We start from the raw sequence: 23,256 nt of genomic DNA, 5'->3' as shown, positions 1-23,256 counted from the left end.
TTCAGACACTTATCAAGGCTGTATGTATAAAAAAGGAGCTCACTGATAGTTGTATTAGAGTCATGCTTAAAGAGTTCAGACTCAGATTGACAAAAAATATATAACCTCTATTTAGTAACACAAGTGTAAAAGAAGTGTTACTAGAAACAACATACTGCATTAAAAGCTTTTCAAGATTCTAGAAAATGCAATTTATTATGACACAAAATAACAATCATCCAACTGATATGTTAATAAATTATACCATTTTGACAAACAGCCTCTTGAGGTGCTTATAAATCTCTTTCATTTTCAGTCCATATATGATCGGATTAAAGAGAGGGTTGTAGATTATAGTTTGTAATGACATCAAAAAACGTACAATCTGGGGAAAATCAGTGTCCATCCGTAGTAACAGCACATCATACGCACCTAAACAGGAAAAACTAATCAAAACAATCAGGTGAGGTAAACAGGTCTGTGTAGCTTTTCTCTTCACCTCTCTGCTGCTGTGATAGATGACTGTAAATATTCTGATGTATGTAAAAACTACAAAGAGCACAGGGAGAATCATAACATTCACAAAACTCACCAAGCCATATATATTTTGCACAGTTGATTGCACACACTGAAGTTTGACCATTGTGCTGTTACAAATGATTCCTTTGAAATTAAAGTTACAAATCTTTCTACTAGCAAACAGTATAACTTGGATTAACACTTCACAAACAGGAACAAGCCAGGCTAAAGCCAACAACACAGTGACTGTTCTTTTTCTCATGATAGATGAATATCTCAGAGGTTTGCATATAGACACATATCGGTCATAAGCCATGACTGCCAACAGCATGAACTCTGACCCACCTAAAGAGTAAAACGTAAAGAACTGAAAGAGACATGTTGAATATGTTATGACCTGTTTCTCTGATAAAATGTCACTCAGCAGCTTTGGGTAGAGAGACGTGCTGAAAAGAACAGAGTTAATCAACAAAGCTGCAATGAAAATGTACATCGGCTCATGAAGGTTTTTATGCATCCAGATGAGACACACAATGGTACAATTAAAGCACAATATCAGAATGTATGCAGTTAACATGATCACAAAATACAGATATCTGTATTTGTCCACTTCTACATACCCACCAAGAGTGATATATGTTACATTTAGTTCACTGTCCATTAAAAAAATTAGTAAATAAACTATTTAGACAAAATACTCTGATTTGTAATTACACATTATCATATGATCAGATTTATTCCCTCTTACCTGATCTTGACGTGCACTCTGTCATAAACAGACATACAACATGCTGAAAGAGCATGTAGTGTTGACTGCTTTTATCAGCATGAGCCACCCTCCATGGATCTCATTAACATCTTCACCCAGTATCATCAGTCAAAGTCCAGAGACATAACCCCAAATGTCAGAGGTGTTACACACTGTGTAACCAAGACAGCCCCACAACATCCAGAGAGGTACTCAGGGCAGATCTCATCCACCCTGGTGCCTTGCTGCCAGAGAGCTTTTTTAACTACCTCGGCAACTTCAACCCATGTGATAAACGAGTCCACCACTGAGTCCCCTACCTCTGCTTCTTCAATGGAAGACATGTTGGTGGGACTGAGGACATCCTTAAAATATTCCTTCCACTGTTCGACAACATCCCTAGTTTAGTTCAACAGCTCCCTGCCTCCACTGTAAACAGTCTTGGTGGAGTACTGTTAACCCCTTTCCATCATGCCTCTCAGATAAAAAGTCAATGAAAAGCTTTGGGTAGATGACAGTGCTCAGAAGAACAGAGTTCACCAACAAAGCAGCAATAAAAATGTACATAGGCTCATGGAGGTCCGAGTGAACCCAGATCAGATACACAATAACAGAATTGCTGCAGATTATCAGAATATATACTGTTAAAAGAAAAGAACAAAATAAAGAAATCTGTACTTGTCCACATGACCATCAAGAGTTACATATGTTACATTTAGTTCTTCATCCATGCATGCTGCCTGCTAGGCTGAATGGAAGTTGTTTACTTGTAACCTGCACTGTTCATTTAGTGCTACCTGTCATTGACCTCTGGGTAGGTCTAAAACTTTTTATTAGATTTCTTTCCTCTCCATTAATCTCAATAAACTACTGAAACCCCTACCTGTTATTGTCAACAGACTCTGAAGGCCTCTAAAGTTTGATGCTAAGTCCTCAAATGAAAAACAAAACTAAAGTTGGGACAAAGTTTATAAGACAACAATCATACAAATGATTTTCTACTGACATGTTTGGAAAATTCTCAGCTTTTGTCACAACCTGGTGTTTATTTATGGTTTTGTTTTCCTTGTTTTGGGTTTTTAGTTTAATCTGTGTTTAGTTATTATTTTCCTGTAGTTCTAGTGTTTGTTTCCCTGGGTTTTTGTTTAGTTCTTGTCATGTGCTTCCTGTTTTACTTTGGTAGTCCTGTCCCCCCTGTGCATTGTCTTGAGTTTTGCTTCCTGTGGTTTCCGTTTTTGTTTGATTACTTGCCCTGCCCTAAGGTGTACCACCTGTGCCTCGTTGTCTTCCCTGGTCCCTTTGTATAGCAGCTGTGTCTCAATCATTGACAGTAAAAACTATGGACAGAGCTTCTGTGACGTCACCCGTTTGTTTCTGAAGAGCCGTTTTGAGGCTCGGTGGGAGGTTCCGGGACGTGATGACCGCCGCCATGTTGACAGCGTCACGTCCGCCAAAACTCTCAAATATGGACAAAGAGGGGGAGCACGAGCGGGGTTTAGGGGGGCGGGCGATCGTGGAAGCAGGAAACTCACGCTGTGATACATCAACTGTTTGTCACTCAAGGGGCAACGCCCATAATTAGGCGTAATTTTAAGTCCGAATACAATTGAAACGAGTGGGTTGTAAAAAAATTCACCCCCCCTACAACTGACACTAGAAGAGAACCTATCATCTGAGACCAGAGTGGTTTTTTGTACCAGGCCGTAAACATGTTAATTTCTGCTCTGAAGTCGGCCATTTTAACATGGGAGTCTATGGGAAATGACTCGCTTTTGGAGCCAGCCCCCAGCTGTTGCAGCGTGAATTACAAGTTTTGACACTTCCGCATGGGCTTCCACTTTGAGCCCCGAAGGTTGCCGCTTGGTCTCAATTCAGGGTCTGCATCCTTCGGAGGACGCAGCCTACATGGTCTCAGGAGGCCGCATCCTCCAGAGGATCCTCCGGAGGATCCTCAACCGTTGGTAAATGGGACGGTCTGGCCTTCAAAGCACTTCCTGATTGTGGCGCGACATCATAAATTTTGCCCCGGGAAAAACAAAAGCAGCGACACAACACGGACTACACAACAAGCGGGACAACAGTGTGGATTTAGAAATTTGGAATTTTTTAATATATTTATTTGTTGTTGGAGGAAGAGGAGAGGCGGCTCCAGCAGCAGCAAAACCGGTGACGGCTCATTTTCTTCAGGCTGGGAGAGCGCAGTGGGGAGGTAACGGTAAGCTGCTGTTTAACCATATTATTGATCATAATTAATATACCAGTTACTGAGCAAACGCTAGCCATATAACCAGTAGATAGACAAATATGATTAAATGTAATTTATATTTTATTCAATTGTAAGACTTGATACAGGGTCTGTTTGTAATTTTAATACTTTAAATTAAATAGCTAAATGTGTAAGAACCCTGCAAATAACCCTGAAACCACTGCTTTAATGTGTCATTAAGCATCAGGTCTGTCACTACACCAGAGAATTACTGCTGGGTGGAGGAGAGTGGTGCTCCCTGCAGGACCAGCTGTCTGTCCTGGAGGAGGATCTGACCATCATCACCCTTGGAGGGTGAGGATACATATTTCATAGCTTTTCATATTTTAAGCTGTTTTGGAAGCCGCTCTGTTGAAGTTATTATTTTTTTATTTTTGCCCTTTTTAAAAACATTTTTAGTAACATGGCAGCCGCCGATCGTCAGCTCTGCAAACCCTGATGGACGATGTGGTGGACAGAGGAGACAGGCACCCCCCTCCCCCAGATGATGTAAATAGTATTTTCTGCTGATCTTTTATAAATAATAAATTGTACATTTTCGTAATGCCCACTGGTAAATAGTTAGAAATGTTAAAACTGTGTCTTTGTAAATATTGTACATAACAGAACAATAAATTATTTACTGTTGTCACTGAGACACAGCGCCTCGTATCAACAGGACGTCATGTTTGTAAATATAAAACTCATTTTTTTAATGCCGCTATCACTACTAGCATTTTAAAACTCTCGAACTACTGCCCTTTACTTACATTTAAATGTGAATTCGGCACTGCTGCCGGTGCCGCTGCCGCTCGCTTGGTCCGTCATTATACTATTGGACAAAAAGTAGGCCCGGAAAGCATTGTGGGATATTTAAGGCCACAAAGGATGGTAGCGATGCATCCTCCAAATTCAGGCAAAAGGAGGACGCATTTGAACTTCGACTTTTGGCGAATTGGGACAGCCTTCGCGCAGCTTTGTGACGTAAGCGGCCTTAAAATGCGCACTCCGAAGGATGCAGACCCTGAATTGAGACACAGCCAGAGTCTGTGTCTTCCCCTCTGTCATTGCTAGTTCGTCTCATCTAGTGTAGGGTTTGTTTCTAAGTCTTGTCCATGCCATGCCATGCCTTGTTCCTCGCCTACCCTATGTACTTCTGCCTGACCTCAGCATGCTCCAGGTAGCCTTGTTCATGCCATTTTTTTTGTTCTTGCCTTTTTACGCCATGTGCCTGTTTTTCTTAATCTAGTTTTGCCACGCAAAGTGTGATTTTTAGTTTTGTATTGCTTTGCCCTCCTGGCTTTGAATAAAGGAGCTTTTGTTAGCCTTAACTGCTCCATACCTCTGCATTTGTGTCCTCCCTCCTGACGACCCCTGACAGCTTTGAGGTTAAATTCACAGGTCAGGCTCCCAGAGGATTCTTTGAACTATATGAGCAGAATCTGTACTGTTACTGGCAGGTAATGAAGGCACTCCATCGTCACCGGGATAACTGAACATGATGTTTATACTCCTGGAAACAGCCATTGTGCATGTATCAGCCACCCACATGTTATGTGTTGTTGAGGGTGACAGAGGAGAATATTATTCTTTGTTATGTCATGTTAGGTGTCATGATGTTTTAATTCCAACCATGATCTCTACGTAAACCCAACCCAAGGACTGCCAGTCCACAAGTTTTCTCAACATCCATAGTGGGCCCCACTTCCACTGTCAGGCTTCTGCATTTGTGTTGTGCCTTGGTGTTGCCTTTGTGTGGCCCTTATCCTGAGCCTTTACAAGTAAGTGCTCACTGAACAGTGAGTGACAATAAAACAGACAAAACATGGAATTCACACTTTTCTGGTTTGATAAAAAGTTCATTCAGTCTTTGGAAGACCAAGGGGACATGTGATTGTGTGGTGCACAGGAGAAGATCAGAATGTGATTCAGAAACACAAAGTGCTTGAGCATGTCCCGCAGGACATTGTTAACAATCCTGAAGCACAGCTAGGGTGGTGGGGGACAAGCCAAAGGACAAGAGCTGGAAGTTGGAAGTCAAAAAAAGAGGTTTTTAGAGCTTGGTGGCACTCTGTGAGGCCTACTGGCTTTCTCCCTCAGTCTGTTACCTAACCCAATGGCCAAAACAATGAAATCCAGATAAGATCCCACGTAACCCATACACGTAAGTAAAAAGTACAAGAACTTTGATGGACTTCATGGCAGATGAGACACAATGGTAAGTTTCTGCTAATGGTACATTTGGATGTATTACAGCATGTCACATTTACAATACTTGAATAAGTAATCATATTCATCAATCATCAACCTGATCAATCTGAACATGAGACCAAAAAAGTCAACAGTGGGAGGAAGGAGTTGGGTGTAGGTCAGTGGACATGCATGCAATGTATTGGCCTTTCAATCAGGAGTCTGATGTTCACTCCCCTCACACCACCAGCTGTTTTGTTTTCATGTGCTATTAACTTTTTGCCCACGGTCAAGTTTAGCTTTCGAGTTTACCATATTTTCACAAATATAAGGTGCACCTAAAAGCCTAAAATTTCTCAAAAGTCTAACTGAATCAGGGGGTAGAGTCTGGGTGAGGCTGGGCCTCGCATTAAGGCCGCATTAAAAAAAAGGGTTTCAAATATTCAAAAAAGTACAACTGGTCCAATCGTCTCAATCTTTATTAATAACAGGTCAGAATAGGGATGCAAATTATTGATTAATTCAATAATCGTTAGTTGAATGACCTTATCGATCGAATTGATAAGAGGTGATTTTCCTGGGCCTGAATTTCCCTCAGTTTCACTAAGACTAAAAGCTAAACATTGTTTACTAAATAAACTGCATGTCATATTCGTCAGTGAGTGATTTGCTGTACCATTGGGGATACAGTACAGACAATGACATTTATGTAGGCTAGTATAACAAAATCTATTGTGCATAGAAATTAAATAAAACATGTCAAGCTGCTTTAACATGAAAATAAGTTGTTCACTGGCTCCTCACACAGACACATGTCAGGAGTCAGGCGTGTGTGCAGTTTGTTTACAGTGAGGGCAGCTACTGAGAACATGTGTTCCATTCAACTAGCATCCTGATTAAAAAGAAAGAAAGAAACTCCAAGTACTTCATGTGACCTGCGTATTCACAGCGAGCACAAATGGAAATGCTGATTAACACGCGGCAGTCTCCTAGTTTGATCCATTCTGGGACTATATTCTGACGGAGCACTGCTACATGCATACACAGAGATCACGCAGCACCTGAAAACACACACCGTCAACATACCAGCATGGCTAGGCTGCTGATAACTGTCCAACAGACAGCGCGTCGCTTGACACAGTTTTCAATGCGCGCTCTCTGTCCGCTGGTGCAGTACGCTCACATGTGTGTGCGCACGCCTGTGTGCGTGTGTGTGTGTGTCAGGGGGGGCGGAACTCCTCTGCAGCGGAGAAATGTGCGAGCATGCAGAGACAGAAACGACACGCCGAGCAGAACGGAGGCTGCCACTCCTATTCAAACTAAATATCAGAGAAATACTGACGGGCAATCAATAATAAAAATAAAATGCACAGAACAAGCCTCACTAAATAAGTGCGTGTGAGAAAAATGTGCGGGCCGCACTAACACTAAACTTTGATGTCAAGTGGGGGGCCACAAAATATCGGCTCCGCTACTTTGAGACCCCTGCGTTAGAGTCATGTTGATGTTGTATATAAAAGTTTAACCCCATACATTTGTTCTAGGCTATAAGAAAACTTATAAACTTTATGAAAAAATAAAGAGTTCAGAATCAAATTCTCAAAAAAATATAATCCTTGGTTTAGCAGTACAAGTGTAAAAAATGTCCTCAACTGTTACTAGAAACAACACACTGCATTAGAACATGTCATTTATTATGACACAAAATAGCAATCATACAATCATACAAGTGTTGTGTTTACCATTGAGACAAACAGCCTCTTGAGATGCTTATAAATTTCTTTCATTTTCAGTCCATATATGATCGGATTAAAAAGAGGATGGTAGATTATAGTTTGTAATGACATCACAAAACTGACAGTTTGGGGAAAATCAGTCTCCATCCGCAGTAACAGCACATCATATGCACCTAAAGAGGAAAAACTAATCAAAACAATCAGGTGATGTAAACAGGTCTGTGTAGCTTTTCTCTTCACCTCTCTGCTGCTGTGATAGGCGACTGTAAATAATCTCATGTATGTAAAAACTACGAAGAGTACAGGGAGAATCATAATATTCACAAAAACAACCAAGCCATATATATTATGTACAGCTGATTGCACACAGTGAAGTCTGACAATTGTGCTGTTACAAATGATTCCTTTGAAATTAACTTTACAAATCTTTTTACTGGCAAACAGTATAATTTGGACTGCCATTTCACAAGCAGGAACAAACCAGGCTAAAGCCAACAACACAGTGACTGTTCTTTTTCTCATGATAGTTGTATATCGCAGAGGTTTACATATAGAGACATATCTGTCATAAGCCATGGCTGCCAACAGCATGAACTCTGACCCACCTAAACAGTAAAACATGAAGAACTGAAAGAGACATGTTGAATATGATATGACCTGTTTCTCTGATAAAAAGTCACTCAGCAGCTTTGGGTAGAGAGATGTGCTGAAAAGAACAGAGTTAATCAACAAAGCTGCAATGAAAATGTACATCGGCTCATGAAGGTTTTTATGCATCCAGATGAGACACACAATGGTACAATTAAAGCACAATATTACAATGTATGCAGTTAACATGATCACAAAATACAGATATCTGTATTTGTCCACCTCTACATACCCACCAAGAGTTATATATGTTACATTTAGTTCACTGTCCATTAAGAGTTAAGGAAAAAAGCTGGATTTTTAATTAGACATTATCATATCATCAGATTTATTCCCTGTTACCTGAACTCAATGGACATTTGCATTAGATGAAATACTGTCATAAACAGAGACATCCAACATGCAGAAAGAGCATGTAGTGTTGACTGGTTTTATCAGCATGAGCCACCCTCCATGGATCTCATTAACATCTTCACCAGTTATCATCAGTCACAGTCCAGAGATATAACCCCATAGGTCAGAGGTGTTACACGCTGGACTGTTCATGTACAATTTGCTATGGGTAGATAGTAGAAGTTGGTATCATTATTCCTGGTGACAACAACTTGCAGTAAAAAATGTTTCATTTGGGTTCATATTGAAATGATAACCTCTTATAATGTGTATACTGTGTATACTGTGCTGCAGATCTATTACGTCATCCCTTCGTCATCGCATCCCATCTGATATCATCCCTTCTGGTGCCGCCCGAGGGCAGGCTCCAGGTCAGATTGACCTCTATCCCTGAGTTCTAGTTCCAACCCAGAAGGATCTTCAGCTCTAGTGACCTACCCTGTCACTAGAGGGTCCTCAGCTCTGGTTTCCTGTCCTGACATCCTCAGCTCTGGTTTCCTGTCCCGACATCCTCAGCTCTGGTTTCCTGTCCTGACCCTGGAGGGTCCTCAGCCCTGGTTTCCTGTCCCAACTCTGGAGGGTCCACAGTTCTGGTTTCCTGTCCCAGCTCTAAGTTCCAGTTACGACTCTGGTGGTCCATCGCTTTTGGGTTCTCTTTCCGACTCTGGAGGGCCTGAGTCTCCATGCCTGGTGGTCCGTGGTCTGGTTGCTGGGGGGTCTCAGTTCCTGGCTTCTTGTTCGAGTCCTGGGGAGCTCAAGCTTCGGTCTTTGGTGGGTCTCCTGTCCTTGCCTCTCATCTCCTGCCTCCTCCCTGAGGGGTTCCTGTCTCGACCTCCTCCTTTTGTCCGGACCCTGGAAGGTCCGCAACCTCGTTTTTGTGGTGCGTCATTCTGGACCCAGGAAGGTCCATAACTTTGGTGTAGGTGGTCTTTCGCCCAGACCCCAGAGGGCTCACAGCCTTGTATCAGGTGGGTCTTGTGAAGTATACAAGGTTATTTACGCAATGACATGATATAGACCACATATGTATTTGATTATATAAGCTTACACTTAGAGAAAAACACATCTATAACTCTTACAGAGAGTTAGGGAGGAACTCTTTGATGCGGTGAAGGCCGAAGCACTAGGAGGCATGGACGTAAAATAAATCATCCAACATAGAAGGGACAAAGTGTTTCATAGTCATAAATATGTTAGACCAATTATTATAATTAGTAGGTGGAGATAAAAGGGCAACATGTCCCAATATGGGAATACCTACGAAGGTCTTGAAGAACTGTTTATCTATTATGCAAATGTAACTCCACTTTTCAATAAAACAAGCCTGTGTCCAGGGAAGGGCAGAACACGTATGGACGGGAGTGAAGCAGACTGAAAGGCCTGTGTTCACTGAGTGTTCTCCCTTTTGCAAAAGTCGAAACTACAAAACCCAGGGTATTTTCTTTCACTCAATGTTCTGAATACAGGAGACGGAATCTGACAATCCGGGGTGACCAGGGAAGGTCACGACAGTCTCCTTTCCGACCCCGGAAGGGGTTCCTGTCATCTCTGCTTCTGGCAAAACCTCCTGGGCCCCTCAGACTTAATTTTTTCTGGGCTCCTGCCCAGCCCGCTGACTGTTTCCATCTTCCGTTGCCCCTGTTGCCCCTTAGCCTGGGCCTTCCTGAACTCCTCGACCAAAGATTATTTGCCTTTTGACTCTTAAGCTGTGTCCCAGCCAGTGTTTACTTGAAAGAGTGTTTGTATGTCTGTGGATGGTATATACTGAAGTAACTTCATCAGACATTACATACATAAGTTTTAACACCAACAATGACTACTGCAAAGACACATGAAACAGCACACAGATGCATGCACGCACACACACACACACACACGTATGCACACATACACACGTGTACAAACACATGCACACACACTTAAAACAGCCTACTGAACACAATTCAAAACACATCCACAAAACACAAGGATTTTATGCATAGGAATATAATGGGTTAATGGCTGATTTTAGTGGTGAACAGTAGAAAATGTCAAATTTAACTATTTTTTTCAAAAATGAAACCCTTACATCAAGAAATGCATGGTTATATGTTGTTATAGTTATGATATTAAAAAATGTAGTATTATAATAGGAGTTAATGGGACCTAAGTGGAAAATACCATTTTAAACTGCTGCTACACAAAAACTAATAATGCATCAAACTCAATATTTTGGCTAATCTTTGACCTATCCATGACAGATATAAATATAACGCTTCAGCCACCTAACTTTTGTTTTGTGGAAAATAACTCATTTTTTGTGTTTTCTTCATAAAAAAATTACTGTGACATCAAGTAATCAAACTGGCATTTAAAGGGTTAAAGGGTTAAATTCCTCAAAATGATTTAATGTTTGATAGTATTGAACAGGGCTGAAGTTGTTTAACATATTTATGCAGAAAAAGGAAGAAAAAATATTAATCTGTCAATTTTTTATAGCAGTTTTTTGGAAGTGGACTTTTTTGTCCCCTAATGACACAAAAGGGTAGTAAATTAAAGTGATGCCTGAGGGTTAATATTTATGTTGTTGGAGGAAGAGGAGAGGCGGCTTCAGCGGCAGCGAAATCGGCACCGACTCGTTCATTTCAGGATGGGAGAGCGCAGTGGAGAGGTAACGTTAACCTGCTGCTGTAATAACCCATACTATTGATAATAATTAATATACCAGTTACTGAACAAACGCCTGCCATATAAACAGTAGTTGACAAATATGATTAAATGTAATATGTATTTATTCATTTGTAAGACTTGAATACTTTAAACTGATTAGTTAAATGTGTAAGAACTGTTAACATTCACTAGAATTGTATCAGCTGTAAATCAATAGCTGTAGTTTAAACCTCTTGTTCTTACCCTCATGTCTCCAGACAGGGCTGATCTACTGCTGCATAAATGTACAGGTCCCTGTTCTACAAACCTTTTTTAACAATCATGACACCACCCAAGACCTCCGGCTGAGCAGAGAGTCCCTGGCGGTGCTGCTGGAGCTTCTACACTAGGAAAGAAGACAAGGATGGGGTGCCACAATGGAGACAACATCTGCCTGGGCGCTGGGGACATCATGGCCCCAGAGGATGGAGTGCAGGAGGACATGCCGGAGGATGAAGGGGAGAATGGGCTGGAGGCAGCCAGTGGGGCTCCCTGGCGGGATCAGCTGTCTACTGAGGTGTCTGCCCTGGAGTACGGTATGCTCGACCATGATTACTTTCAGAGGGTAAGTATAGTAATTTTATAGCTATTTCAATTCCAAGCTGTTGTGGAAATAGCTGTGTTAGAGTAATTATTACTTGGCTCTTTAGAATAAGAATCAGAATCGTGTTTATTGCCATGTAAGTGAAGGGGGTTCACATTACTAGGAATTTGCCTTAGTGATTGGTGCATACAAAGAACATATAATAATTAACATGCAATAAGATAAAAACTAAGATAAAATTAAGTAAATAAACTAAAGTAAGGCTAAATTGACATGACATAACAGACATACAATGAACAGAACATAAAATACTTGGCGGATGAAATGGTAAACATAGACCCTTATATGAACGAATGGAACAGTGTAATAATGTAGTAATGTACAGGTACCACATGAGTCAGTGAGGTGGTACTAATGTGCAAGTAGTGCAAGATGGAGTAAACAGTGCAAATAGTCATCATTGTGCAGTGACTATACTAAAGTGTCCTTGTGAAGTGACAGTGCAGAGCAGTGCATTAATTACAGTTCAACAGTCCAACAGCAGAGGGGAAGAAGCTGTTCTTGTGGCGTGAGGTTCTGGTCCGAATGGACCATAACCTCCTGCCTGAGGGGAGTGGCTCAAAGAGTCCATGTCCAGGGTGAGAAGGGTCAGCTGTGATCCGACCTGCACGCCTCAGAGTCCTGGAGACGTACAGGTCTAGGATAGATGGCAGGCTGCAGCCAATCACCTTCTCAGCAGAGCGCACAACACGCTGCATTCTGTGCCTGTCCCTGGCAGTGGCCCCAGCGTACCACACTGTGATGGAGGAGGTGAGGATGGACTCAATGATGGCCGTGTAGAACTGAACCACTATTTAATGCTGCTATCACTACTAGCATTTTAAAACTCTCAAACTACTGCTCTTTACTTACATTTAAATGTGAATTCGGCACTCCTGCCAGTGCCGCTCCCTTGGTCCGTCATTGTATTATTGGACAAAAAGTAGGCCCACAAAGCATTGTGGGATATTTAAGGCCACGAAGGATGGTAGCCATGCATCCTCCAAATTCAGGCAAAAGGAGGACGCATTTGGAGGACGCATTTGAAGGACTTTGACTTTTGGCGAATTGGGACAGCCTTCGCGCAGCTTTGTGACGTAAGCGGCCTTAAAATGCACACTCCGAAGGATGCAGACCCTGAATTGGGACACAGCTTTTCTGACCTTAAGCTCCATGTGTTATTGTTGGTCTCTCCTTGGTTTTAAACTAGTGGAACGTCTGGGAGCCGTTCCTGTCATGACCCTGTGTTTTTTTTGGTTTTGTTTTCCTTGATTTGGGTTTTTTGTTTTATCCTGTGTTCAGTTATTGTTATTTTCCTTGTAGTTGTAGGGCTGATGTTTTTTTTCTCTGGGTTTTTGTTTAGTTCTTGTGTTTCTTGTTGTCTTTGTTGTCCTTGCTATAGCTGTGTCTTTGTGTTTTACTTTGATAGTCCTGTCCTCCTTGTGTATTGTCTTGTTTTGCTTCCTGTGGTTTCCCTCCTTGTTTGATTACCTGCTCCTCCCTAATGTGTCTCCCTGTGTCTCATTGTCTTCCCTGCTCCCTGTGTATTTAGTCTGTGGCTCCCCTTCACTCTGGGCCAGTTCGTCTTATGATGTTCATGGGTTTGTCTTCTCGTCCAAGCCTTGCCAGCCTTACCTCTGGTTGTGTTCCTTGTATGCTCACGTATGCCATGCCGAGTGTTTGTTTTGTTTTAGTGTCTTGCTATTGCCTAGGACTTTGTTTTGTCAAGCCATGTTTTTGTATGCCACGTAAGTGTGAATATGTGTTTCTCTCCTGTGAGACTTTGATTCTGGGACCCCTGGCCAGTAAATAAAGACTGTTTTAACTTTTAAACTGCTCTGTGCTCTTGCATCTGTGTCCACCTCCTGCACAAACCTTGACAAAATGGCTGAAAGTTAACCTAAAAATGACCCTAAAATTCAGCAGGGTGTAACAAAAGTGGGCCCCAACACCCCCATAGGAACCAAACATCCTCAGCATTTACAGGAAGAAAGGGTCTGAATAATGTTGATGCTTTTTTCAGTATTCAGAAGAGTTTTACATGTTGCTATGCACATTAAATAACAAACTACACTTCATAAATACATTCATAAAAATGTAAATAAAATACTTGAGAAGCAATGATTAAAGAAATATTCATAAAGTCAGGTATAATTGACTAATGTATTTAAATGTTCCACAGAAGCAATGGTTACATAACCTTAAAAAACAGGCAGAAGAGATTTAGACAAATTCATCAAAGCAGTTAAGAATATGTACATTGTTGCTTTATTCTAAAACAATATACATGAAGTGTCCATATATCAGCATATGAGCAACACAAATCTGTGTGTTTTGGTCAGTCTTGTCTAGAATAAGATGGAACAAGCATTTTAATATGGTAGCACTGTACAAGCATGGCATTAGTATGATATTAATACTGTGCATTTACTGTGACCTTTATTGATCACTCTAGAAAATCTCAATGATATTTTAAAAGCAGTACAACACAATCTGTTGATAATGGGGACCAACATGTCAACACAGAGTTAAAGAAGGACAGCAAAGCCTTTATAATGCTGACATGTTGCATTAAATAATCTTTGGTTTATGTAAACATCTAATTCATAAATTCAGATGAGATAGGATGTATAGGAAGTCTTAATGTTGATATCATTACATCAGCAGGTTTGCTTGGTTACCTTTTAATGATCCTGTCCTTGTGTGTGTTGTTAATAACATCAGCATACTGTAACCTTAAATACTTTCAATATATCAACCATTATAAAGAGTCAACATCTTTGGACATCATTACTTGTTTCACCGTTAATGTATCAGATGTGTTTAACTGGAAACAACAGCCTCTTAAGATGTTTAGATATTTCCTTCATTTTCAGTCCATACAGGATTGGATTAAAGAGTGGCTGATACATGACTATTTGTAAAGTCATTATTAAATGTACAATCTTTGGAATGTCTGAGTCTAGCTGAGCAGTGATAACGTCATACGCACACAAACAGGTGAAGTTAGTCAAAACGATTAAGTGAGGTAAACAGGTCTGTGCAGCTTTTCTCCTGACTTCTCTGCTGCTCCGATGGGTTATCATGAGTATCCTGGTGTATGTGAACAGAATGAAAAGCACAGGGATGATTGCAACATTCAGCAAAATCACCATGTCATGTATAACCTGTGCTGTTGACAAACCACACTGAAGTTTGTAAACCGTATTGGTACAAAAAAGTCCTTTCAGACTAAAGCTGCAAAGTTTTTTAGTGGCACTGAGTCCAGCTGGCACCGCGACCTGAGAGGCCGGCAGGATCCATGCTAAAACCAGCAGAATGCTGATAGTGGTTTTTCTCATGATGTTCGGATATTGCAGAGGTTTGCATATAGACACATACCTGTCATAAGCCATGCCTGCCAACAGTAAGAACTCTGAACCACCTAAAGAGTAGAACAAGTGAAACTGAAGCAAACAGGCTTGATAAGAGATGATCTGCCTCTCCGATAGAAAGTCAATGAAAAGCTTCGGGTAGATGACAGTGCTCAGAAGAACAGAGTTCACCAACAAAGCAGCAATAAAAATGTACATAGGCTCATGGAGGTCCGAATGAACCCAGATCAGATACACAATGACAGAATTGCTGCAGATTATTAGAATATATACTGTTAAAAGAATAACAAAATAAAGAAATCTGTACTTGTCCACTTCCACATGACCATCAAGAGTTACATATGTTACATTTAGTTCTTCATCCATGTATGCTGCCTGCTAGGCCGAATGGAAGAGGCAGATATCAGTGGTGAATGTAAGTACTACTTGTACCTGCACTGTTCATTTAGTGCAACCTGACATTGCACCTCTGGGTCAGTCTAAACTTGTTTATTAGATTTCATTACTCTCCATGGATTTCATTAAACCCCTGGAACTCCTACCTGTTCTTGTAAACAGACTCTGAAGGCCTCCAAAGTTTGATGCAAAGTCCTCAAATGAAAAACAAAACTGAAGATGGGACAAAGTTTATAGGAGGGCGAGGCAAATGAATCCAGAGAGGATTATTTGAACTGTAGGAGCAGAATCTGTACTGTTACTGGCAGGTGATGAAGGCAGTCCATCATCACTGGGTTAACTGAATATGAAGTTGATACTTCCAGAGTGCTGGGAACCACCACCTGTCCTGTTCATGTATCTGCCACCCACATGTTATGTGTTGTTGAGGGTGACAGAGGAGAATATTATTCTTTATGTCATGTTAGATGTCATGAATGTTTGTGTTTTAATTTAAACCATGATCTGTACGTAAACCCAGCCCTGCTGTGTTTATGAAAAAATTGTGAAAACCATTTGATTACAGTAAACTACAGTAAACTGGAGATGATTGGAGCTTTTTGACAGGCCATGTTGTCCTGCTGGAAGTAGACATCAGGAGATGGTCCACTGTGCTCATAAAAGGATGGACGTGGTCATGATACTCTTGTAGGCTGTTAAAGCATTTTAAAGTGGGGACTATTTGACAAAAAGGTTATTTTTATTAATAGTCTTTGGAGGACCAGAGGGACATGTTGGATGTGTGGTACACAGGAGAAGATCAGAATGTCATTGTTTGTTGTTGCCACTGTGGACAATGTTATGTTTACAACTTAGTAAAATGCGCCATCTAGGGGTTGTTTTCTGTTTTCTTTATTTTAGATGCAGAAGAAGAACTCAGACAGGAACGTTTTTTTGTACACAAGGCATTATGCCCGGTTTACACTGTGCGATTTTGGGCTGTCGCAGACAAGACGAGCATCGTAGGAGAATCGTGGAGATATCTTTGGTCGTGGCTCAGTGAACTTAACTTAAGGGTACCAACGTGGACATTGTGGACAGCTACAAATACCTGGGTGTCCACATTGACCACAAACTGGACTGGTCCACAAACGCAGAGGCAATATACAGGAAGGGACAGAGTCGCCTGTATCTACTGAGGAGACTCAGGTCCTTTAACGTCTGCCAGACCATGCTGCAGATGTTTTACCACTCGGTGGTCTCTAGCGTCATCTTCTACGCTGTAGTGTGCTGGGGCAGCAGGATGAAGACGGCCGACACCAACAGACTCAACAAGCTCATTAGGAAGGCTGGCTCAGTGCTGGGAGTGGAGCTGGAGTCTGTGGTGGAGGTGACGGAGAGGAGGATACTGAGGAAACTCCTCAGTATTCGTAACAACACGTCTCACCCCCTGCACGACACACTGCTGTCCTACAGGAGCACATTCAGCGGTAGACTGAGACTACCGAGGAGCAGCACAGAACGCCACAGGAGGTCCTTCCTGCCAGTGGCCATCAGACTGTATAACTCCTCCCCTTTCTGTAGGGAGAAGCGCTAGATAATCATGTCAGGCATCACTGTCATTCCCTCCACTTGTCTATGTTTATGTTTACTTAGCACCTTACATCTCCATATTTGTATCCATGTATCATATATTGTGCTCATACTGCGTACTGTACTCTTATTTTGGATTATAGTGACACTTATACTCTTATACTCTGTACTTAACTGCATTTAATGTAACTTGATACCTCTGGCACAAGAATTTCCTTCGGGATTAATAAAGTTTTATCTTATCTTATCTTATCTTATCTTATCTTATCTTATCTTATCTTATCTTATCTTATCTTATCTTATCTTATCTTATCTTATCTTATCTTATCTTACATCGCACTGTGAGAGAGGTTCCACGATGGCCGTTGTCAGCATCTTGCGACCAAAGACAAGCTGAGATAAAATTCTAGCGGTGTCAGAAATTTAGGATGACTATCTCACAGTGTGACAGCTGCTATGACCTGTCAATCCGCATCCAAGTCTTCCTCCTCCTCCTCGTCGCATGTTGACTTACGACGTAACCTGTGGTCGCCTGCGATTCAGTAAATGGTCATCGTACAATGTGCATGCATCAAACTTGGCGATCATACCAAAGTTTATTAGATTCAAGTGGCATAGTGTGTCATGCAATGGTCTTATACGTTCGCTAAAAATCACACAGTGTAGAAAGACCATTAGATTGTGAGCTCACACAATGTCCCATACTCTGGAACAGTAGGTAGTGGTAATGCTCCTTTAAGTTGGTTGCCAACCGCTGTAAAACAAAAGGAAGAAGAAGAACTTAGACAGGAAGTTACTAAGAACAGTCTCACTGTAGTACACGGCAGTGCCTTTCCTCTGGTTTTCTCTGTTTTGGGTTTTCTTAAACTATCATCTGTAAGTATTACGCTGTACAAACCATCAGGTACAATACACACTGGCCTTTAAAAGCACGTTTGGTATTGTAAATGTGTCAGACATTATGCTAATCGTGGTGCTAAGGGCGATTGCTAATCGCTAAGCTAACGGGTATAACTTCCAGTTTACCTGTGTAAAGGCTGTTCCATACTCCGCGAGACAAAGAGCGGAGAACGCACTCCACGGGTGGTAAGAGATACAAAAAAAGGTCTTTTCCGCACCGAGGTACCATACTCCGCGAGACGTGTGTGTGCAGAACTCCTCATACGGCCCACCCACTAAACTATAAGGAAAGACTTTACTGAGTTTTTTAACACACCACAAGGACGTGTGCCATGGCAAGAGGGCATTACACAGAGAGGGTGCCTGCAACAGCGTGAGATGTCCGGCGATGAGTTGTGAAAATGCGACATTAAAAGTAACAATAGCAAAGATTCAGTGTTTGTGCCTTTATGACCACATTTGCACATCTACTGTGTTCCAATGTGCCTGCGATACTTCAAACTGTCCGGTGATGAGCTGTGAAGATGCAACATTAAAAGTAACAATAGCAAAGATATACTGTTAACGAGCCTATTATGCCCGGGTATGTAGGATTATATAGAATGGTAATAACAGTCACCATCTGGTATGTGTGAATGGCTGTCTGGAGTTATTGGTGACAAATCACCCTGACTTGCCTTTCTTTCTTTCTTTTATTGCTCATCATGCAAAACCGGTATGGTCTTATCTAAATCTGTTGAATCAGCGCTGTTTATACACCTACCTATATACCTGGAGAGGCTCTTGCGCTTCTCCACTTTCATCACGCCCACAATAAATTCCGACCAATCACAGCATGGTTGCCGCACAGCCTTGAAAGACAAAGTTCGGCCCGGACCCTGTGCACAGGAGTGCGGATCAGCGGGCGGTCAGAGACAAAAAATGACGTCATTTTGTGGGCGTAACGTCTGCAGGGGGGAAAAATGTCTTTGTCTCGCGGAGTATGGATCCTGCTTTAATCAGCTACGTATAGCATGCAGTTGTTATGGTTTGGGGCATATATATATATATATATATATATATACGCCTACTGGTTTTCCGCCTCAGACTGTTATCTAAATTGTGTAAGCCAGTGGTGAGGGGCTGGTTGAGAGCATATGCATATCCACTAATTCTAGGCTGGACATATTGCTGTGTTATGTGTGTTGTGTGTGGCCACAGCCAGCCTCTGTACAAAATCCCAACACAAAGCTCCAACTAGGGGTGGGTGATATGGCAAAAATTTTATATCACGATTCTTTAATGGTAAAATCACGATCACGATTTTATCACAACATGTTTTTAAATTGACACTAATTTGCATGTTTTTGTGTAAATGACTTAATGCTCATATGGTGCATCTTCATCAAATGCCTGCGTTATCACTGTTTGGGTATAGCGTCATTAACTGTTGCCTCTGTCTGCTTCTGATGTACACTCCCGTGCACAGAACTCCTCATACGGCCCTTCCACTGGACGCCTTGCCCAAGGACACACAACAACTAAGGAGGGGTTGGGATTGAACCACCAACCTTCTGGTTATTGGACAACCCTGCTCTACCACTCATATAAATTAATAACATGTAAATACAAATATCTTAGAGCATTCATGAAGTCAGTTATAGTTCACTAATGTAACCTGTTTACACCTTCCACAGTAGCAGAAGGTGTATAACCTTAAACTGTAGAGAAAATCCATGCGTGCACAGAACTCCTCATATGGCCCTCCCACTGCACTCACACACACACACACACACATACACAGCAGCAGCCTGAATATAGGTGGTGGTAATGTTCAGAGAGGTGGGCGTGTACGTGCTCGTAGCATGACATATGATAATACATACATATACACCATTCAGCACAATCTCTTAGAGCATTCATGAAGTCAGTTATAGTTTACTAATGTAACCTGTTTACACCTTCCACAGTAGCAGAAGGTGTATAACCTTAAACTGTAGTGAAAATTCATTGCAACCTTAAAAGACTTTACATCTAACTTTCAACCCTATACAGTGTCCTTAACTAAAAATATACAATTTGCCTTAAAACACACTTTAAAATACTCCAGAAATACCTCATTTAAAACTATATGAAAAGGTCAGAATGAAAGGAGAGTCACTGCATTAAAAACAGAAAATCATATCCAGTTTTATTGTGGCGCAAGTAATCATACAATTGTTGTCAGTCCATCCATTTTCTTAACCTGCTTTATCCTGTACCACAGAGGGGGCTACACCTTAACCCAGCTGTCAATAGGCAAAACGTATACTGTTCTAACAAACAGCCTCCTGAGGTGCTTATAAATTTCTTTCATTTTCAGTCCATATATGATCGGATTAAAGAGAGGATGGTAGATTACAATTTGTAATGACATCACAAAACGGATGATTTTGGGAAAATCAGTCTCCATCCGTAGTAACAGCACATCATACGCACCTAAACAGGAAAAACTAATCAAAACAATCAGGTGAGGTAAACAGGTCTGTGTAGCTTTTCTCTTCACCTCTCTGCTGCTGTGATAGGCAACAATAAATAATCTGATGTATGTAAAAACTACAAAGAGCACAGGGAGAATCATAACATTCACAAAAACAACCAAGCCATATATATTATGAACATTTGATTCCACACAGTGAAGTCTGACAATTGTGCTGTTACAAATGATCCCTTTGAAAGTAAAGTTACAAATCTTTTTACTGGCATACGGTATAAGTTGGATTAACACTTCACAAGCAGGAACAAACCAGGCTAAAGCCAACAACACAGTGACTGTTCTTTTTCTCATGATAGATGAATATCTCAGAGGTTTGCATATAGACACATATCGGTCATAGGCCATGACTGCCAACAGCATGAACTCTGACCCACCTAAAGAGTAAAACATGAATAACTGAAAGAGACATGTTGAATATGATATGACCTGTTTCTCTGATAAAAAATCACTCAGCAGCTTTGGGTAGAAAGATGTGCTGAAAAGAACAGAGTTAATCAACAAAGCTGCAATGAAAATGTACATCGGCTCATGAAGGTTTTTATGCATCCAGATGAGACACACAATGGTACAATTAAAGCACAATATCAGAATGTATGCAGTTAACATGATCACAAAATACAGATATCCGTATTTGTCCACTTCTACATACCCACCAAGAGTGATATATGTTACATTTAGTTCACTGTCCATTAAGAGTTAAGGGAAAAAGCTAGGTTTTTAATTACATATTGCCATATCATCAGATTTATTCCTTGTTACCTGAACTCAATGTGCATTTGTGCATTAGATGAAATACTGTCATAAACAGAGACATCCAACATGCAGAAAGAGTATGTAGTGTTGACTGCTTTTATCGGCATGAGCCACCCTCCATGGATCTCATTAACATCTTCACCCAGTATCATCAAAGACATAACTCCAAAGGTCAGAGGTGTCAGGGTGATGGAGCTTTGTGATATGTTGTGTTGTCCTGTTGGAAGCAGACATCAGAACATGACATCAGGGCCAGGCACACAATCACATCTTTCTCACAGGTGAGAAATATAAGGACGGGAAGTGAAACAATCTGAAATAAGAAGAGATGTAAGAACTTTTAACATAAAACAGGAAATGGCTGTAAATTAACCTAAAAATGACCCTAAAATTCAGCAGGGTGTGACAAATGGAGGTCAGCCCTAACACTGACTGCTGACAGTTCTGGTGTAAATAACAAACTATCCATTCATCCATCCATCTTCAACCGCTTATCCAGGGCTGGGTTGCCGGGGCAGCAGTCTAAGCAGAGATGCCCAGACTTCTCACTGCACACTTCCTGCTCTTCCGGGGAATTCCTGATGTGTTCCCAGGCCAGCCGATAGATATAGTCTCTCTACTGTGTCCTAGTTCTCTCCCAGGATCTCTTCTGGGACATGCCCGGAACACCAGCCCCTGGGAGGGGTCCAGGGGGGCATCCGAAACAGAATTCTCTCAATGTGGAGGAGCAGCGACTCTACTCCGAGCTCCTCTCGGGTGACCAAGCTCCTCACCCTGTCTTTAAGGGAGCGCCTAGTCACCAAGGAAACTCATTTTGGTTGTATTAGGGATCTCATTCTTTATCCAAAGCTCATGGCCATAGAGGAGCGTATATTGACCGCTAAATCGTGAGTTTTGCCTTTCGGCTCAGCTCCTTCTTTACCACAACAGACCGGTACAGCGACCGCATTACTGCGGAAGCTGCACCAGTCCGCCTGTGAATCTCCCGCTCCATTTTTCCATCCCTCGTGAACGTGACCCCGAGATACACAAACTCCTCCACTTGGGGTAGGAGCTCTTCTCCCACCCAGAGAGGACAAGCCACCTTTTTCTGGTCGAGAACCATGGTCTCAAATTTTGGAGATGCTGGTTCTCATCCCAACCGCTTCTCACAGGCTGCAAACCTTCGCAGTGCACACTGAAGGTCCCAGCTCAATGAAGCCAACAGGACATACTCAGCTGCAAAAAGCAGTGATGTAATCCTGTGTTTGCGGAACCAGACCCCCATGGCCCCTAGATATTCTGTCCATAAAAAGTATGAACAGAACAGCCCTGCCAGAGTCCAACATGCACCACTTATACCACAATACATTAATAAAATATAAATGAAATAATTGAGAAGTGCTGATTAAAGTCAGCTATAATTGACTAACTTAACGTATTTAAACATTCCACAGTGGTAAAACAGGTGTAAGACATTCATCACAACAATTAAAAATGTGCATCTATTGCTTTATTCTCACAGAACAGAATAAATATAAATGAAGTGTCTATATTTCAGCTTATGTGCAACCCAAATCTATGTCTTGGTCATTCTAGAAGCATTTTAATATAGTAGCACTGTACAAGCATGGCATTAGTATGATATTAATACTGTGCATTTACTGTGACCTTTAGTGAATCAATGCAGAAATCTCAATAATATTTTTTTAGTACAGTAGTTGTATTTATTTAGATTTACTTGGCATGCATAAACACAATCTCTTGATAAAGTCAACATACCAACACAGAGTTAAAAAGGACAGCAAAGCCTTTATAAGTCTGACATTTTGCAGCCATTAAATGTAAACATGTAATTTATGAATCAAATTCATTAATCCATATGACATACGATGTATAGGAAGTCTTAATAATAATGATATCATTACATCGGTAGGTTGGTGGATTATGTTTTAATTGTCCTGTCTTTATATGTCTTGTTAATAACATCAGCACACTGGTACCTAAAACACCTTTAATATATCCACCACTTTAAGTG

General features: G+C 41.3%; 4 protein-coding genes across 4 annotated transcripts; all 4 read right to left on the bottom strand.

Moving 5' to 3' along the window:
• Positions 1-238: 238 nt before the first annotated feature.
• On the bottom strand, positions 239-1,174 carry LOC114426872 (olfactory receptor 6K3-like). The gene has a single exon (XM_028394532.1). The coding sequence runs from the start codon at positions 1,157-1,159 to the stop codon at positions 239-241; it is 921 nt and encodes a 306-aa protein (XP_028250333.1). The 5' UTR covers positions 1,160-1,174.
• Positions 1,175-7,402: 6,228 nt separating this feature from the next.
• Positions 7,403-8,338, bottom strand: LOC114426871 (olfactory receptor 6N2-like). Its single transcript, XM_028394531.1, has one exon. The coding sequence runs from the start codon at positions 8,336-8,338 to the stop codon at positions 7,403-7,405; it is 936 nt and encodes a 311-aa protein (XP_028250332.1).
• Positions 8,339-14,542: 6,204 nt separating this feature from the next.
• Positions 14,543-15,469, bottom strand: LOC114426870 (olfactory receptor 6N2-like). The gene has a single exon (XM_028394530.1). The coding sequence runs from the start codon at positions 15,467-15,469 to the stop codon at positions 14,543-14,545; it is 927 nt and encodes a 308-aa protein (XP_028250331.1).
• Positions 15,470-18,482: 3,013 nt separating this feature from the next.
• Positions 18,483-21,176, bottom strand: LOC114426486 (olfactory receptor 10K1-like; the record flags this gene model as incomplete). Its single annotated transcript, XM_028393919.1, has 2 exons — positions 20,251-21,176; positions 18,483-18,504 (listed from the first exon to the last, which is right to left on the bottom strand). Coding segments are annotated over exons 1-2 (948 nt in total), but the record flags the coding sequence as incomplete, so codon positions are not given.
• Between the last annotated feature and the right edge of the window lie 2,080 nt (positions 21,177-23,256).

This window comes from Parambassis ranga, chromosome 21, assembly GCF_900634625.1.
Source record: "Parambassis ranga chromosome 21, fParRan2.1, whole genome shotgun sequence".
Taxonomy (NCBI): Eukaryota; Metazoa; Chordata; class Actinopteri; family Ambassidae; genus Parambassis; species Parambassis ranga.
Note: the sequence above shows the minus strand (reverse complement) of the source record. Positions and strands in the feature narration are given on the sequence as shown.

Bases quoted from the DNA above. Each gene is read 5' to 3' on its own strand.
- LOC114426872 (XM_028394532.1), bottom strand. From the start codon at position 1,159: ATGGACAGTGAACTAAATGTAACATATATCACTCTTGGTGGGTATGTA.
- LOC114426871 (XM_028394531.1), bottom strand. From the start codon at position 8,338: ATGGACAGTGAACTAAATGTAACATATATAACTCTTGGTGGGTATGTA.
- LOC114426870 (XM_028394530.1), bottom strand. From the start codon at position 15,469: ATGGATGAAGAACTAAATGTAACATATGTAACTCTTGATGGTCATGTG.